Below are 17,146 nucleotides of genomic sequence, written 5' to 3' on the forward strand. Positions count from 1 at the left end.
CAACAATACAACTCACATTATTGTTGCGCACACCCTTCTGCTGCACGATGCGCCTTCCTTCCGACACATTCACTCTTCTCTGCTAATTTCAGTTGCCCTTTAATTATGCTCCCACTGTATCCGCAAACATTTACGTAACAATTAATAAATTAACCATGATATTTATTGACATAAAAAATATTGAATTCAGTGTATTGTTCTGGGATGCCTCAAGTTAAGTATTTACTGTTTCTCAAGTATTTTAACATTTTTATTTCTAATTTTACTTTTCTTTAAAAATGGTTTACCAACAAGTGTTAGCAAAGCCAATAGGTTAGCTCTAGATAAACGCGAGTCCTTTTGGCTTTGCCAGTGCTTGTTTATGTTTACCCACGCAGTGACCACCAATAGTGATCAAAGATGGCGGCCATCTTTTTACGCTCCGGCTATAGTATTAGAATGGACAGATAGACAAACCGAAGAAATTGCAGTCTAGCCTAACTAATGCGTTGGTTTAATTGATACCCATGTTAAAGAGTCGATCGCAAGTAGCAGGTCAGTATTTGTGATTTTCCATTCTACAATACGAAATGCTCAATTAGAAACAGGGAATGCGTTGAATGCATGGAATCTCTATATCCTTACTTTCGTTGTTTATTTATAAGGCTGGATATAACGAGGCTATCCCAATCCGAAATGGCGAAAAACATCACTTAAGGGAGAACCAATGACATGGCTTAAAGCCTTGAAATTCTGTCCCATCTCTGTTGCAATCTGAAAACTACATTGAGCGACGTGAAAATTAACCAATCATCGGAGAGGAAGTAAGATGACGGCACTTCGTATACGCAGTCCAATTACCCGGGGGCGCTATTTTCAAGTTGTCTGGGATTGGCTACAGCGCGAGATTTGAAAACAGCGACGAGGAGCTGGGAGAAAGGGAAGGGATAAGAGAGGCAGAAGACAAGAGACAGGTTCGTAAGAGGGTTTTAAGAATATTGTAATGTATTGCTACAAACTTCGAAAGTGAGGGAGCTTAATGCGGTGAACTGAAGGAGTGTTAATATGTATGCGAGGTCTTCCTATTTCGGAGCAAGCCTTCTAGTTTGCCTTAGTTGGAAATACTTGCACTTCTCTTTTTAACGTGGTCTCTTAAAATGTGCGTCATTAAAATCAAAGTCAATTGGCGAGTATCATCATTTTGTGGCAAGTCCTTGCTGACTTTTACAATAGACAGTGGTAGGGTCCAAGAGTAGTGTATCTACGAAATGGCCCTAAATCAACTTTTGTGACTAATCTAGTTGTTTTTAATCACCAGCCAGTTGCATGCACGGGGATTATAGTGTTGTGCTTAGTACAGATTTATATCGGAGTATGCATGTCCTGTTGACTATATATCCAGGGCTCTCTGGACATTAAAGCTTGGGTCTCCTTAGCTCAATCAATCAATGCATTTCTAAAGCGCACTACATACCCGTGAGGGTCTCAAGGCGCTGGGGGGGGGGGGGGGGGTTGCTCCTGCTTGAAGAGCCAGGTCTTGAGAAGTCCTCTGAAGGCCGGCAGGTCCTGGGTCTGCCGCCGGCTGTGGTTTTCCGGATGGGGGGGACTGTGGCGAGGGCGATGTTGGTTGAGCGGAGGCTTCAGTCGGGGGTGTGGAAGCTGAGTCGGTTGTTGAGATACGTAGGTCCGGTGTTGTGTAGTGCCTTGTGTGCGTGGATGAGGAGCTTGAAGGTGATCCTCTTTTTCACTGGGAACCAGTGGAGGTCTCTCAGGTGGGGTGGGGTGTGATGTGGCTGCGCCAGGGGACGTCGAGGATCAGTTGTACCGAGGCGTTCTGGATTCCTTGTAGTCGTTTCAGGAGCTTGGTTGTTGTTCCTGAGTAGAGGGCGTTTCCATAGTCGAGTCTGCTGGTGACGAGGGCGTGGGTGACGGTTTTCCTCGTGTTGGGGGGTATCCATTTATCCATTTGAAGATCCTGCGGAGCATTCGGAGGGTGTTGAAGCAGGAGGCGGAGACGGCGTTGACTTGTCTGGTCATTGAGAGGGTGGAGTCGAGGATTATACCCAGGTTGCATGCGTGGTCTGTGGGTACCGGGGCTGTGCCTAGCGATGTGGGCCATCAGGAGTCGTCCCAGGCTGATGGGGTGGTTCCGAGGATGAGGACCTCCGTCTTGTCTGAGTTCAGCTTCAGTCTGATGTCCTTCATCCAGTCGGCTACGGCCTTCATTCCTCTGTGGAGGTTGGCTTTGGCGGTGTGGGGGTCTTCGGTGAGGGAGATGATCAGCTGGGTGTTGTCAGGGGGGGGGAGGGGGTTGGGCGGCGGGGGGGGGTTGGGCGGCTGCATATCCCCTGTTCATTGATCCTTTTTTGGGTCTATTTTTTTTCCGTTTTCCCTTCATATTCGTCCTCCAGTTCATGTAGGTTATGCCTTGTTTGGTGTGCCATTGGCTGTTTGTAGCAGATGACTCTCATAACCTCTTGGTCTTATGCTTTCGATATATTGGTATTCCGTTAATGCCTTGACTGCTTGCAGATAAGGATACACTCAAAACAGAAAGTCATTCGATTTAGTCATCAGAAGTAGAGTTGTAAGGTAAGTACAGGTTGTTAGCCTTTGGACACAGTAACAAACATCTTTCTAGAGGTGAGGGAAAAAGACATTCCACCACCCCTATGGCATTTCCCTCATGGAAATTACCCTTGTTAGTGCTACACAAATAGTGCGAGTGCGACCAAGGATGGTGAAAACTCATCACCCCCAACATACCTGACCACTTGTTCTAGCTATGTCCAGTTGTCACAGTCCAGGGGACAAGGTAAGACATGCTGTGAGAAGTTGGCCTGGTATATTATGACCACTAATTCTAGTGAGCACCATGTACCAGTCCAAACGACCCTTATGGTGATTGGTTGTAAGTCAACCTTATAGACCAGCTATCCTAATGGTAGCGTGGACAAAGCAGTCTTAGGCTAAACTCAAGAGGGTATGTGAAGCCAGCTGTTTTACCATATGCAATCCCCTTTCATACCAAATAAAAGGACACCACACAAGTTATATATTATAAAATATATGTATTTATTTCTAGAATAATCCCCTTAACTCTTTATGAGCACAGGAGCACAAGCGTTAAACAAAGAACACAGTATAACATACAGTAAGCTGCACAATTATGGATAGGCCGGGTGGCCACTCAAACCATATATTAAGAAAGTGGTATAAGTACCATGTCACTAACAATGAACAGGCCAAGGGCCTAGGGAATTGCTGGGCCTACACTGGACTAACGAAGGTTAGGTCGGGAGAGGCCCACAGGATACGGGTGCAGAGTCTATAGGCAACCGCGTTTACCATACAAGTCAATGGTGCGTAAAAATCAGAAAGTGTTAGGTTGCGGAGACTTCCGACTGGACTAGAACTTAGCCACTTAAAACTAGGACACTAGAGGTGTAATCCACTATAGGAGCACCAGAGTTAGATCGTTACCTCACCCACAGGAAGCAGGTCCATAGGTGCCAAAGTGTGTCGGGTTTCGTCGTGAAGTTCTATGGAGCCTGGAGATGAAGATGCTGCAGGCGGCCAGGAGAGAAGAGTCCGGTTGGATCCAAGGGTGGATCGAAGACATAGAGTACCTGAAAGCAGAGGGGTCAGAGTTCAGGTCACTAGCCAGTGACCAGCGAGAACCCAGGAAGGAACCAGGCGATGTCTGGTTGCAGTCAGGTGATGTCAAGGTGTTGGTTTCCGCTGCCAGGTGGACCAGGAAAGATCGAGGACGACCAGCTGGTGAACACGAGCTGTCGCACGAAGGCTCTTGCTGCCGGCGGTGTCGGTACTCGATTTGGAGTCACCAAGCCTTGACAAAGGCTACCCACGCAGGATTCGAAGATGTCTTCTTGATGGCTCCTTTTCAGGGGAGCTGGGGCCAGTCTGGAGCAACCAGACCAGCAGTGTAGTTTTGGTTTTTCGTCGTCACAGAGGCCACTAGCCAACGGGCAAGCGACCGGACAACGGGTCGAGCAGGAAAAGTGCAAAGGGGCCCCACGCAGCACTCGGTGAGTGTGGAGAGGTGATCTTTGGAGCACAGGCTGCTCGGGGCTGGGGCTTCTCAAACCCCAAAGCACAGCGTCTAGGGTGCCTCGGGAGCTGCACAGGAAGCACTTCGTTGACTTTTCAAGATGGCCGGTCCCACGTCTCTCATTGCCTCCACGGTTCTAAGCTTTGCTAGGACTGTGGATCGGGCTGTTGGAAGTCTAGGAGTCCAGGTCTTGTCGGTCTCTGTCGTTCGAGTTCCGGCGGGAGCAACGGCAAAGAAAGTCTCGTCGTGCTGATGGTGCCTGCTTGCACAGGGTGGCCACTCCTTGACCACAAGGGAGATTATTCAGTCTTCTACGTTGAGTAGGATGTTGAAGGGTCCAGAGTTTCATTTCAAAGTTTCAGTCAGGATGATCTAAATTGCATTGGCACAGCTCCTACCTTTATTCCAAATCAAGGGGCTGGATCACCTGCTAGGTCCCTCCTATGGGTGGGACCCAGGAAGGGGGTGGTTACACCCCTTTCCCTTTGTCCAGTTTCGCGCCAGAGCTGGGGCTGGAGTGCCCCAGCACCGGTTTGAACTGGGCTATGCATGAGACGCCTTGTGCGCCCCAGGCAGTGTCTAGATTCATTCAACCCTCCCTGCTACAATCCACTATCTCCTGTCTGGGGTGGTGTAACACCTCCTTGTGACAGGATACCATTTGTCCAGGCCTCCCCTGCCGGAGTTTCGGTCAGCAGCAGGAGGCCAGACTTGTGTTTGTGGCAGCAGCATCCATTTTGTGATGCTGGGGCTCTGGTTAGATTTAACCGCGGTTAAGCAAAGTAACATGTCTTCTCCCTCTAGAAGGGTAGAATGCTACCCCCGTCGCCAGAACTGGCGAGGGGGTCGTATTCCAAAGCGTATGACACCTTACACAACATGTTTTGATAAAGCCAAACCAAAGTTAGCAAGTAACCGCGAGGATTACAATGCACTTAAGAGTATATGGTATGGCAATATCCCAGAACAGCTAAGGGAGTTGGTCCCGAAAGCTGCAGACAGGCTCAGCTCGTGCTAGAGCACCATCTCACATAAAACCAAGCACTCTGCCTAGAGGATTGATGAGGCCTGCCATAGGAGTGACTTATAGGTGTATATGTGTCCAGATATAGGTTTAGATATAGGTATACTATATCTAAGCAAGGGGTGATTACACGACCTTGCCCCAGCTGAGTGATCAGCCAGTTGTCATTTTGGATGGCCAGCCAGGGGTGGCAAAAGATATGCTGCAGCCCCTGGTAGGCCTTGGATGCACCTATGCCCTGGGCACCTATAGTACACTGTACAGGGGCTGATAAGGTGACCCAATATCCAATTGGAGATGTACCTAGGGTACATGGAGTCCATTTTAAAGAGAGAGCAGATAGCCTGGGACCCTGATTAGCATTATCCCAGGCCAACTAAGTCGAAAACCAGCTAAACACTCGGCAAAAAATCTGGGGTAACCATAGTCGGGTATCCACCTTCCTACACGTGCCCTGCCATAGCAGAGGTTTCGGTATCTAAATCGCTTTCATCGGTTGCACTGGCAAGTCCAGGCTAATTCCTTGCCTGGGCGTAGAGGTCCCATGAAGGGCTTTCATCCGAGGGTTGAGCAAATTGGACCTGGGCATGGTGCTGCACAAAGGTTGAGTCAATTGCCTCACTGGGTGCAGGTCCAGGACCAAAATGCCCTGTTTCTTTGGTTTGTCCAGAGACTTGCAGAAGGGAATTTAGGCCAATTCTTCATGGGGACAGGTTCTTAACAGTGCCATACTGACATACGCCCTGACTCGATCGCTGCTGGGTTAGAGCCGAGCGGGCTCCTCTGGAGGAGAGGGAAGATGTCTAGTGACACAAAAATACTGTGCGCCACATTGCAAGTAAACACAAAGGCATATGTTTGCCATTGGAACAGTAATGAAAATGCTAGGTAACTGCATGGGTGTTCCTACAGTTGCAAAAAGGACACACCTGATCTTCCTTGTCTTGGGCAAAACACGACTTTGTCCCCTCTTATTAGTGAGGGGACTCAGTCCACCCCCCCCCCCCGACTTGTGCTGTGATGTGTGTACGAAAGACATTCAATGTAAATCTTAATTTCAATTACCTGATGTTACCAAAGCCTTGTCTTTGAACTGAGGGAATGTATAGCTTCTCTGTGAACTACCAAGCATGGCTTTACGGAAACATGGGGTTCTAAATGGAGGGTGACCTCTTCAAGTGCCAGGGCACAAGACTATATCTGCAATAGGCTAGGTGCATTGAGGCCTACAAAGGGGCTACAGCAGTGTCTGTTCAGTTCTCATTGAATAAGGGCGTACCGTCAAACTCACCCACGAAACAACCATGAGTTTCCCAATATGCTGCACCCTTATCTAATTTACAGCAATAATTAAGGCTTAAACTCTTAATCACCCCTGCAAACACTAATAAAGGTTGGGTTAAACCCAGTGCCTCTGCACTGTTCAGCAATATACACTTGTTTTAGGTAGTGTTTAGTAACAGGTTAACCTTTATCCAAGTACCACCAATTTTAGTAGATTAAGAAACGGAGAACCAAGTAAACAAAACACTTGCCCAGGATCACACAATGAGGTTAACTGAAAGTGAGTCAGGGTTGAAGGTTCAGTGCCTTCGTTTGGCCGATTTTATATTTGAGCAACATTTCCTCAAGAGCTAGGTGAATAGTGTGCTGGTACTAGCAAAATATGGAATGGTTACCTACAATGTACTGGCAGAGATGACTAGTTAGAGGAGCTAATATGGGTAGACGTGCATGTGTGTATATGCAATGTATACAAATTGGCACCTTAACAATTGACCCAGGAAAGCGAAAATGTTGAGACCCTAGGATAAACTGGTCTAAAGAAAATCTCCTCCTACTGTTTGGGATGATAGATTGAGGGGGCTTCCCACTAATTAACTTCAAAAAGATGTATTGTTTTCGGGGTCCAAATCTTTGCAGAGGCCTATGAGTCTGTCCTTTGTGTTATATTTGTTTTCTCTTCCCGTAGCTTCAGATTCTCTACAACAGCTACACCTTGCATTTGGGTTGAACGTTACAGCAAAACACATTGCTGATACTTTTACCACTAGGCAGAGAGGAAGACAGTTTTTTTTCTGCTGGAAAGAAATCACTTGCAGAGCGAGTGCATACATGGAGAAGGTACCGCTGAAAGGTACTAAAGCCAGGAACAGCTAATAGTGGAAACTTCTCAGGAGGGACAGTAAAACCATGTGAAAGTGCACTGATGCTATGTTCTTTACGGCAGAAATCACAAAGGTACCCACTGTAAAAACTCTCCTTCTTAAGACGATAACCATCTTAAACCACCGCTAAAACCCGTACCTCCATTTTTGCTAAACTACTGTGACATTTTTGGTACCATTTATGTGAAGCATAATTTATTAAAATATGTGGATGCATGTTAGTTTTTCCAAACAATATATTCATAATGGAAAATCAGTGTAACCAGTTGCAAGATTATGTGAAACATGAAAATAAGCAAGCACTGGCAACACCAATAGGTCTGACTTTGGTGGTCAACCTTTTGGTTTTGTCAATGCATGTCTTGTTTTGACTTAGTTTATTTAAACCTTTATTGTTGCTGGTGCTGCTGGGTCCTAACCATTACAAAAACTATTGGAAAATAGATTTTGGTCTCGAAGCACACATTGCCATAGTATTTCCTACAACTAAACAAAACTACTATGTGTTCTGATACGCTGCTTGTAAAAGAGCAGAATTCTGACTCTCACAGTGAAGCCAGTCAATAGATAGAATTTTCATAAAAACAAAAGGTCTTGCACCAGACATAATTAGGAACCCAATTATTAAAGAAAGTCACGAAAGTTCACACATGGTATATTTTCTTGCATTGGCGCAGGTCACAGCTTTCATGTGTTCGTATGAAGGCTAGGCAATCGTACCCCTAGAAAATATTTGTGAACTGCATTTTATCACTACCAAATATGATTGCATAGTTTTGTGTGAAAATCTGTTGATCGTTTACACGTTCACTTTTCCACATACCACATTTTTCCCAGCCTAGGAAGAAATGTTCCTTCTGCCATTGTCAGTAGTACATTTCTAACCTTTGTCAGTGTCCGAAAAGATTAGAGAAGAGCTGATGAAAACCACTTAAACGTGCAAGTTACTAGGTTTGCACGAACTCTAAAAGGCAGTTCAACCTCGGAACCATTGCTTACCACTACCTCTAGCCCCAGTATGTAGATCTGCAGATAGATGGCTAAATAAGGAATTTGCTAGTATTCAAACCCTTATATAGTACTAGCTTGCGCTTTGCTGCAATCTCAGAAGAAAGGAAATTTAAGGAAACTTGTTATGATAACATTCAATTTACATTGTCATTTTTATTGAAACTTATTAATTTTAATGTGGAAAACATTTTAAAGTGTCGTTTTAATTCTGTTTATTTATTCGAGTGCTTGTGGATACAGGGTATTTTTTGTTTTTCCGTCTGGTGCGTGCACGAATAAATCAGGTTTTCCGACGCGTGAGTTGGCCACATACAGTTGTCCATGTGAGAAGCACGGATTCTCCAAATCTAGTCCACACACTTGTAGAGATTGTCCTTGTGCTTTGTTGATGGTCATTGCAAAAGCGAGTCGCACCGGAAAATTTAAACGTTCAGTATTGGAAAGATTATGAGGGCCGGGGGGTCGATATTTAACAAATTTCCCTTTAAAACATTTTTTTTTGCCAGAAACCTTCGCGGGAGTGTACTCAACAACTTCCTAAAGTTTCATGGTGATCGGATGAATGGTGTAGTAATGCATAAAGGACAAACAGACATACTTTCGTTTTTATATAGATAGATGAACCCTGGTATAAATCAGAGAGACTATTACCAGAGCTCTTATAAAATGAGATTGCCGCCATTATTTGTCACTGCACTACATGGCACCAAAGGGGCAAGTGGATTTTGTTACAGGGCAAGTAGATTCATGAAGCTACCTGTCCCATGGACAAGTAGATATTTGATTAAATTCCACACCCCTGTGAGCACCTACCCTAAGAAGGAGGATGTTGAATAGGAGAGTGTCACCTAGTCAGCAACGGTTAAGCCTCTATATGTGAAGTGCGGGAGGTGTGCCTCACCCAGTGCTCACATGTGAGTCCACTCTGAAGAAAAGCAATCTGAAGCGCCTGTTGTGGCTGAGCAAGCTTCCCCTGAAGTCCTCCAGCTGCAGTTTTCTGAAATCTCCCACTGGCAGAGCTGCACTGTACCATGGCGTATTTGACTTCATTGAGGAGCAAAATTTGACGCCTTCTCTGGTACGTTTTCGTAAGCCAAGGAAGGGACGTCTCAGTAAACCTGGATAGTATAGTAATAGAAACGAGGTCCCCGAACGGGGTTAGTGTGAACCTAAACTTTCATGGTAACCTAGTGAATAACCATCAGTAGATTGGTTTTACTAGAAAATTTTTTTTTTTATTTGATTATTCAAAATTAGGAATCATAGGGAGACTACCTTATTAGGCTCTTGTTATATACATTCGAAATTCAAGAGGTGTTCCGAAATGGCGCAGTGAAAGTGTGTTAAGTTAGTAAGAAGTGCGCTAGATATAAATCTATCACAACACAGTCCTTGGCGGGGTGTGCAGATCAGCTGGTGCTCATGGCGAAACAGGACTAGTCTTGCAAAACACTTTTCAACAATGAAAGATACGTGGCACTTGGCTTGGGTCTTCAAACTTTTATTCACTCTATCGCTCTCCTCCTCAGACCATCATGGTCTTGATTACAGTAGTAAACCAAGGCCCTTTTTGCTTTTCACTATTTATACTAGATCTCCACTCCATCCATAATGAGGCATTGTGGGATACGTAGTTCATATGTTAAAAATTATTATTAATTCATTAATCTTTCAACTCTTTAAGGTCAGAGTGATATATTGCATAGCCCAATTAGTTATTGAACAATATCGCAGACTTTCAGAGATATACACCTATATATGTGACATAACATATATATAAATGACATAACTGAGTTTAACAAAGCCATGGAACTTGAGGCATGCCTAGCTGCTGAATCGCAGTGGCCAATCAGACTCAACTTGCCTGACTATAAGATGGCAGCCAAGCTACAAACCCTTACCGATCCTACCATCCTTGCCATCTCCACTCGCCCGTCTCTGGACTGTCCCCAACCCAGCCAGACTTCGGACATATGTTCTTGTCGTTTTCTCCGCTGTTGTTTTCTTCCTATCGACTCCCAACACTCCATTGGTCTTTCTGGTTCTTGTTTTTCGTGTTCTCTAGTAACTACTGTCTCGAATCTGTAACTACTGTGAAATTCTGTAAATTTTAACAATCTTTTTCCTTATGTAAAGCATTCTGATACCTCCGGGTCTAGCCAGATTCATGCTGCAGGCCTTACGCCACCAAGGGCTCCAATGACTGAGACATCCTGCCTGGACTGACAATGACGATGCCCCATGGGCGGATTCTAAAACTGTAATACAACGCAATACATCATTATCCCTAAACTTACCACCATTGTGTGTGCCCCTTTACCAAAGCGCTCCTTCTCCACTTGTTAGGGAGGGACCCAGCATGGATACCCAGGAGTCTGAGACCCCCCTGAGAGAGTCCACAGCGACAAGGGCGCCCCACACGGCAGAGGTGTGGGAATGGCGCCCCTTGCCAAAGCTCTCCTTGTTGGGGAGGGATCCAGTATTTGTGCCCTGGAGTTTGAGACCCCTGTGAGAGAGTCCACAGTGCAAAGGGGACCACACACAGCGGTAGTGTGGGAATTACACCTCTTCCATTGGGATCACAGCACACCGGATGTCAGACACTGTTTTTCCTCGTCTCCCGGTTGGGTTTTCCTTCACCCTCCTCTTTCCTTTCCTCATTCTTGGTCTACCTCCCCTGCTCCTATCCTCTCTCCCCTGAATCAACCCCTCCCCCCCCCACCCCCACCCCCTTGCCTGCTTTTTTCCTTACATCTATGTTTTTAACACCGGTAACTTCGCTTCAGAAACTCATGTAACTTGTAACTATGCTCTGAAACAATGTTCGTCCTCCTGTAAAACGCTCTGATACCTCAGTTTCTAGCCAGCACTATATAAATCTTTTCAAATAAACAAAGAAATGTGTGTTATAGTGACTACAGGATGCACAGTTTGTTCTAAACGCCATCATAGAGTTGAAGGCTCCTGAATTACATAAACTCAGTACACTATTATTGTGTCAATGTTTCAACCCTTTGTGGTTATTTGCTTAATGCCATTATGGGGAAGAGTAATAGGAAACGTCTATAAAGAGGAAACCACATGTCAGTGGGTTTGGGATGATTAACATATATTGTAAATTAAAACGGGAGGAGGAAAACCTACCCATTAGGTAGTAGTCCTGCAGCAAATGGCAAATTGTACCTTCAGGAAGGATATGCAAATCATTGGTCTTGGAATCTAGATATAGGAAATAAATAAATTACTAACTGGACTCTGTTGTGGCTACAAACATAGTTATCATTTATCCAATACTTCGCATTCTTGTCTTTTCCCCCCTGGGCTGGTGGTGTTTTGGCAGCCTAGTGCCAACGCAGGCTCCCTGGTGCAAGGGTCCCTGTGTTATAGGCAGGATTGTGCAGGAAGGGACACCTTCCTTCACAAAAACCATGTATAGAGGCAGTTTCCTCTTTCTATGTGGGCTGCAGAATGCAGCCCACATAGAAAGAGGGAATATAGAGGGGAAATATAGATATTTCTCCTTGTTGCGCCTCCCGTGGGAAGGCATGGGATTTTGGCTCATTCACAGACAAGTCCTTGTAAATCTGGAAATGCATCAAAATCCATGATAGTTGCATGGGAACACCCACCACAGCGCCCACGGAAAGCGTACCAAGGGCAGATGGCAACGCAGCGATCGGAGTTGCCTTACTCCAGATTAATGAAGCCTCGTAAAGTGGCTTTGTAAACCTGTTGTAGAGGTTTGCGTGGTGCAAGCATGACGCAAACCTCTCATAAATATGCCCCTGAGTGTTTTGTAGTCTTTTCGTAAGGGGGCTGTCTTTCCTTGTGTTTTGACTCCTACATAATTTCTGGTTTAAAATTAAAGATCCTAGGAGGGTCGCGGGTGCGACATCCCCCACTGACTCCCTGACACTGTTTAATACCAGTTGAAATTGTCTTTTTAGACTTCTCTAAATCAATCTTTAATTCTCCCAACAGTCATGATTGTGAGCGAGACTTGGGTTTATGTAACGTAACTTGCTGTTTAGCAGTCTGAAGAAGAATGCATTGTTGAGGGCCTCAGATTCCTGTGAGCTTGGTGTGGGTATTCACATCTGAGACACTTATTTCTTGTGGGCATTGATGTCCGATTTAAGGGTTATTGCTGTATGGATTTTAAGTGTACTGTGCAATAATCCTGATGCTGGATACCCCTTCATAGGCGTTTGGGTGTCCAGTATTAATGTCTGCCCAAGTGAAGGGCTGTAAAACGCCACTTGCAGAAGTGGCTTGCAGAGCATTGTGGGAGAGCTTGCAGTATTTGTTAGAGGTCTCCTTTCTGTTTGTTGCATGTATTTAACCTTGCAGTCTCTTTTCAGGTAATAAAGTACTACATCTGAAGAACAACTTTCCCTGCTGACTCCCTGTACGGTCTAGAAAACCATGGGCTCCGCTGGCAGCAAGCAGCCAGTCACCCCAGCCAGGCCTCTGCGCAACAAGCATCTCTCTCATGTGTCGGATCCTCGCTCTCCCACATCTGGCATCCCACGCACTCCTATAGAGGTAGAGTGTGTGTGTTTGTTTGAGTGGGGAAAATAGCAGGGTTTGTGGTTGTTTTGAACGGAATAAAGTGGATGCATCTTAACTTTTGAAAATGCAAGGCTGGCACGTCTCAACCCCATGAATGTTGTGAAGATTTAATGGAGATAGCCAGCCCACTTGGGTATTAGGCACTATACCAGGGGCCTCCAACCTTTTTTGTAATAAGAGTTACTTATGTTTACTGAAAATCATCTTGAGCTACTAATTATTATTAGTATTGTAATACTTAACACATCAGATAAGATTACATTATTGGCCACCAAGAATACCTGCAGTGGTCACCACAGTACATCATGTAGGGGTGACCGCATTAATGTAAAAAAGTATCAATTTGGAATACCTCTGCATTGGTAGTACAGAACAGTCATAGCTGCAATGCACCTGGCACCAAGGTAATAACATTAACAGGTAACCACAATGCTGCTTGATTTATCACCCAAATATAAGCTTTAAATAGATTTTGGAAATGTAAACATTTTTCACCAAACATTCCTTCTGAGTTCTGAAATGAATCACATTTTGGTCTCGTATACATACATTTTAATTTTTTGGTGTAAATGTATTAATTCAACCAAGCATGTACGTCTAATTACGCAGGCTGGGATGCGCTTAGGAGAGCTACTGGCAGGTTGCCGGAGAGCTGCCAGTAACTCACGGGCTACTCATTGGAGAAGCCATACCAATGTAGCTAATTCAGTGTTTTAGTCTGTGCCCCTTAGGTTAGCTTAGGGTGCACTATTTTAGCTTGTGCAATTTTGGTATCCAAGTGGTGCCTCATTGTAATCTGTGCTCCAAAGATGTGTTAAGTTCACTTCTGTTCTTGGGTTCCTTGAGGGCTCGGTTTTAACCTATCCCCACCAATGGTTTTAGGGAGTTCTGTTTTTACCCTCTGTTCCTTTAGAAGTCTTTGAATCCTTGCCATTCTGCCTCCTCACTAATGAGACTTCCTCCACAGTACGGGAACAGGGCTTGTACCTTTTTTCCAACAGTCCCATCCTAAAAACCCATAGGCTAGGGTTGTGATTCTTTTTTTCCCATTGTACTTTTTTGATTGCATATTTCTTCTTCTTTGACTTTTTGGCTCTGGCCAGCAAGTGCTAGAAAGCCCAGCACCGCCTCAATGCGCACGCATAGGAAGTGCCACTGATATAGCACAGCTAGCCAGTCCATAAAAGAAAGCACAAAGGGAAGCATGTAAAGGCGACCTTGTCATCCACTGATAATTCAAAGCATCCTTATGTTTGCCTTCTGATTCTTGGGACTCCTTGTGGCAACCTCCCCAAAGTGACCAGTGGTCCTTGTAGAGCACACACCGCTTTCCCCTCTAGCATGTACTCTAGTTTAGCACTTAGTACCTCCAGTCCTTGTGGGCCAATTTAGAGCTAATGGGAGAAATGGCCTTCTCCTGGGTGCAGGAACAGTCTTTGAGGGACCTGTATTCTCAACATTGGGCCACAAACTTCCCCTGGAGTAATTTTTCTGCTGGACCATAGGCATGGTCTTGGCTATGTGTGACCATTATTCACACATCCATACCGTACTCCATCCTCTTCCCATTTCATTTTCTTCAACTGGATACATGAATTAGGCATATAACCTCGCTTCTTCTCCCCTGGTGCTGCCTCTTTGCATTTTCAGGCAGTTCCTGTCCTGGAAGCTTCTCCCAGGCTGGTGCCTCCTTAGCCATTGCTAAACTCTAAGGAGGATCTATGTTCTGAAGAATTACCCAACAATCCGCTGTGGATATCAAATTTACCAAACCCAGTGTCTAAAAAGGAAGGCTTCCTAACTGCATGTTGATGTCTAGATGTCTCTCCGCTCTCTCCATGAGGACACTCAGTTTCCTCTACAGTATTGCAAAAGCCTCCCCCGTCTGCCCAGAGTGTGAAAAAAAATGTATACCAAATGCAGAAGTGGCAGTATGCACGGGCTCTTGACTTCTTTTCTAGATGTTAATGTTTGTGTCCGCTGTGGTGAACAGCAGCAGTCTGAACATTGAGGCATCACCGTCCTTTCAATCCCCTCCACCTACCAGGGCAAGGAATCTCAACTTATTAACTCTGCTAATGTGACAGTTATCAAAATACTTTCCTGTACATTTGTCAGGCCAATACCGATTTTGTGTTATTTTTTATTTCATCTAGAGGATATAGGAGAGTTTGTGGAAGAACCACATCTCCTCTGACAGAATTTACAGGGTTGTCAGGAGAACAGAACTGTACCATGCTTATGCTGAGCTGTCTTCCTCTGATGTGTACACATTGACTTGTGGCATGAGCGTGGTAGATTCAGTGAAGAGATGTGCTGCTATTTTATATGGTTCAGGCGGTACAAGAAAGATTGTTATATTCCCATCCCACAGCTTCATATCTCCAATTTGATTTGTTTTTTTTTTATCTTTTAAGCATCAGTCATTGCCTCACCCCCTACCTCACAAGTTTTAATTGCACTGGAGTCCCTGGACACAGTTGAATTCCTTGTAGTCACCTCTTGCTGCAGGTCTGATTTGTTGCCCCAAACATCTCAACCTAAATCTAAAAGCAGTGTACGTGACTTAGAAACCGGTAGTAGCTGGTTCCCAGAGAGCTATGCTCATCTGGAATCTCACTGTTGTGGCCCATATATTATTATTCTCCTGATACCACGGTGTCTCGAACGCTGGCTTCATTTGAGGATCTTGCTTGGGAGATTCAGAGGGTGTGGAATTCCTCAGACTTCTTTCCGCCTACTGAGAAAATACAATGTGTCGCTTTTGACAGATATCCAATGTTTCTGATTGATGCTATTCTGAAAGGGCTACATCACTCATCCTGTCTGGTGCCTTCATTTTCAATATTCTTTTTACCTCTGCAATTTAGAATGCAATACTGTGTGTAGTATCTAGCAGACTGGACTTTTGCCCAGATTGTCGTTTCTTGTGTGTCAACTTTATTGTGATAGTGACTTAAAAAAAAGTTATTTATTTTTTTATACACGGTGATCCAGTTGGACAGTACTTTAAGACTTATTATATACCTTCCAATGACAAACCTGGTGCTCTGGTTGGATCATAAGTAAATCTTTGAAACCTCTGGTTTCTTGTCATTTATGACCCTTGCTGGGCAATAGCTTTACAAGTAATTACGGCATAAGCCAGGTGAGTCCAGGCTTTTTCCTCACCTTTCGCTTTTTTGTAAAGATCTCAAAGCTCTTTTGCCACAAAGCTTTTCCGATTTTCATCTAAATGTGAACAAAGATGCACGCTTTTACTTCTTCATGAAAGACTTCTTGGCACTAATGCTCTAAAAAGATTACATAATTTGAATGAACCCTGGGGGCTTAAAGTGTTACCTAAAGAACCAGATCTGCTTAAAGGTAGTGTGTAATTGCCAAGCTGGGTGGTAGTCATTTGTGCAACAGAGTTGTTACTCTTTCATGCAAGGGTGGATCTCTGCATAAAGGTTCTTGAACCAGCACGAGTTTGGGCCATTTTTTCCATGTTAGGTTCTAGACTTGTCCCCATCCTAAATAAGTTATGTTTGGGTGTGGGGGAGAGCCTTTTGTAAGACCATAAACTTATAATGCAGTTTTAAGCTATTAAAGTTAATCTCCCAAAAGGTACGTTGTAGATTCCATTGTTGTCTCCATGGAACTGGTTTCTTAACTATGCAGAACATGTCGCTACGTGGACATCTCACTTCTGTCCCTTTTACATTAATTGTAATGTTATCTACAATTCCTGTTGCGTGTCTTTAAACTGTAGGGCAGTTATCAACGTAATTATAGTGTGATGGCAAAGACTAACCCAGAGGTTAATTGCAGCAGGCTGGGAAATTATGGGCAACCTCCTACCGATTGGTGGGGTGCTTTGTTGCCTACCGTCTCCATAACAATTTCTTGTGAGCACAAGGTATATAATTAAATCATCCAGGTACAAAAACCAGGCTGGTGTTGCTATACATCACGGAATTCTTTTATCCCTTAAAGAAAACAATGAAGGCCTCACAAGGTTGACTGCTGCGTTTGGCCCGATTCCCTAAAGTGAGGGTGACAAACCCTTGCATTTAGACTTCCTCTGTTTCTGCCTCTGGAAGCTACCTCCTTCTATCCTCACAGTTTGACTTTCTCTCCCTGCACAGGTTGAGCAAGCCTCTGCTCGGGCGACCCCACAGGCTGTTGATGAAGATGGACAGGATTCTGTTTGCCCCCGCACAGCTGACCCACGCTCCCCCACCCACGGGGTTCTCCGCACACCCTTAAAACCAACTGTAACAGGTGGGTGTTATTTTGACCACCCGTTGCCCATTCCACATCCTTCTTAGCGGATCA

The 17,146-nt window shown here is 44.7% G+C and overlaps 1 protein-coding gene across 1 annotated transcript in view; it reads left to right on the forward strand.

Annotated features, from left to right (window-relative positions):
- Positions 1-883: 883 nt before the first annotated feature.
- Positions 884-17,146, forward strand: part of CDCA3 (cell division cycle associated 3) — a 30,842-nt gene continuing 14,579 nt past the window's right edge. Inside the window, exons 1-3 of the mRNA XM_086932926.1 lie at positions 884-953; positions 12,616-12,799; positions 16,957-17,092. Coding sequence (XP_086789052.1) covers positions 12,680-12,799; positions 16,957-17,092 — 256 coding nt within the window. The 5' untranslated portion in view covers positions 884-953; positions 12,616-12,679. The remainder of the gene's footprint in view (positions 954-12,615; positions 12,800-16,956; positions 17,093-17,146) is intronic.

This window comes from Lissotriton vulgaris, chromosome 7 (assembly GCF_964263255.1).
Source record: "Lissotriton vulgaris chromosome 7, aLisVul1.2, whole genome shotgun sequence".
In the NCBI taxonomy this organism is placed as follows: Eukaryota; Metazoa; Chordata; class Amphibia; order Caudata; family Salamandridae; genus Lissotriton; species Lissotriton vulgaris.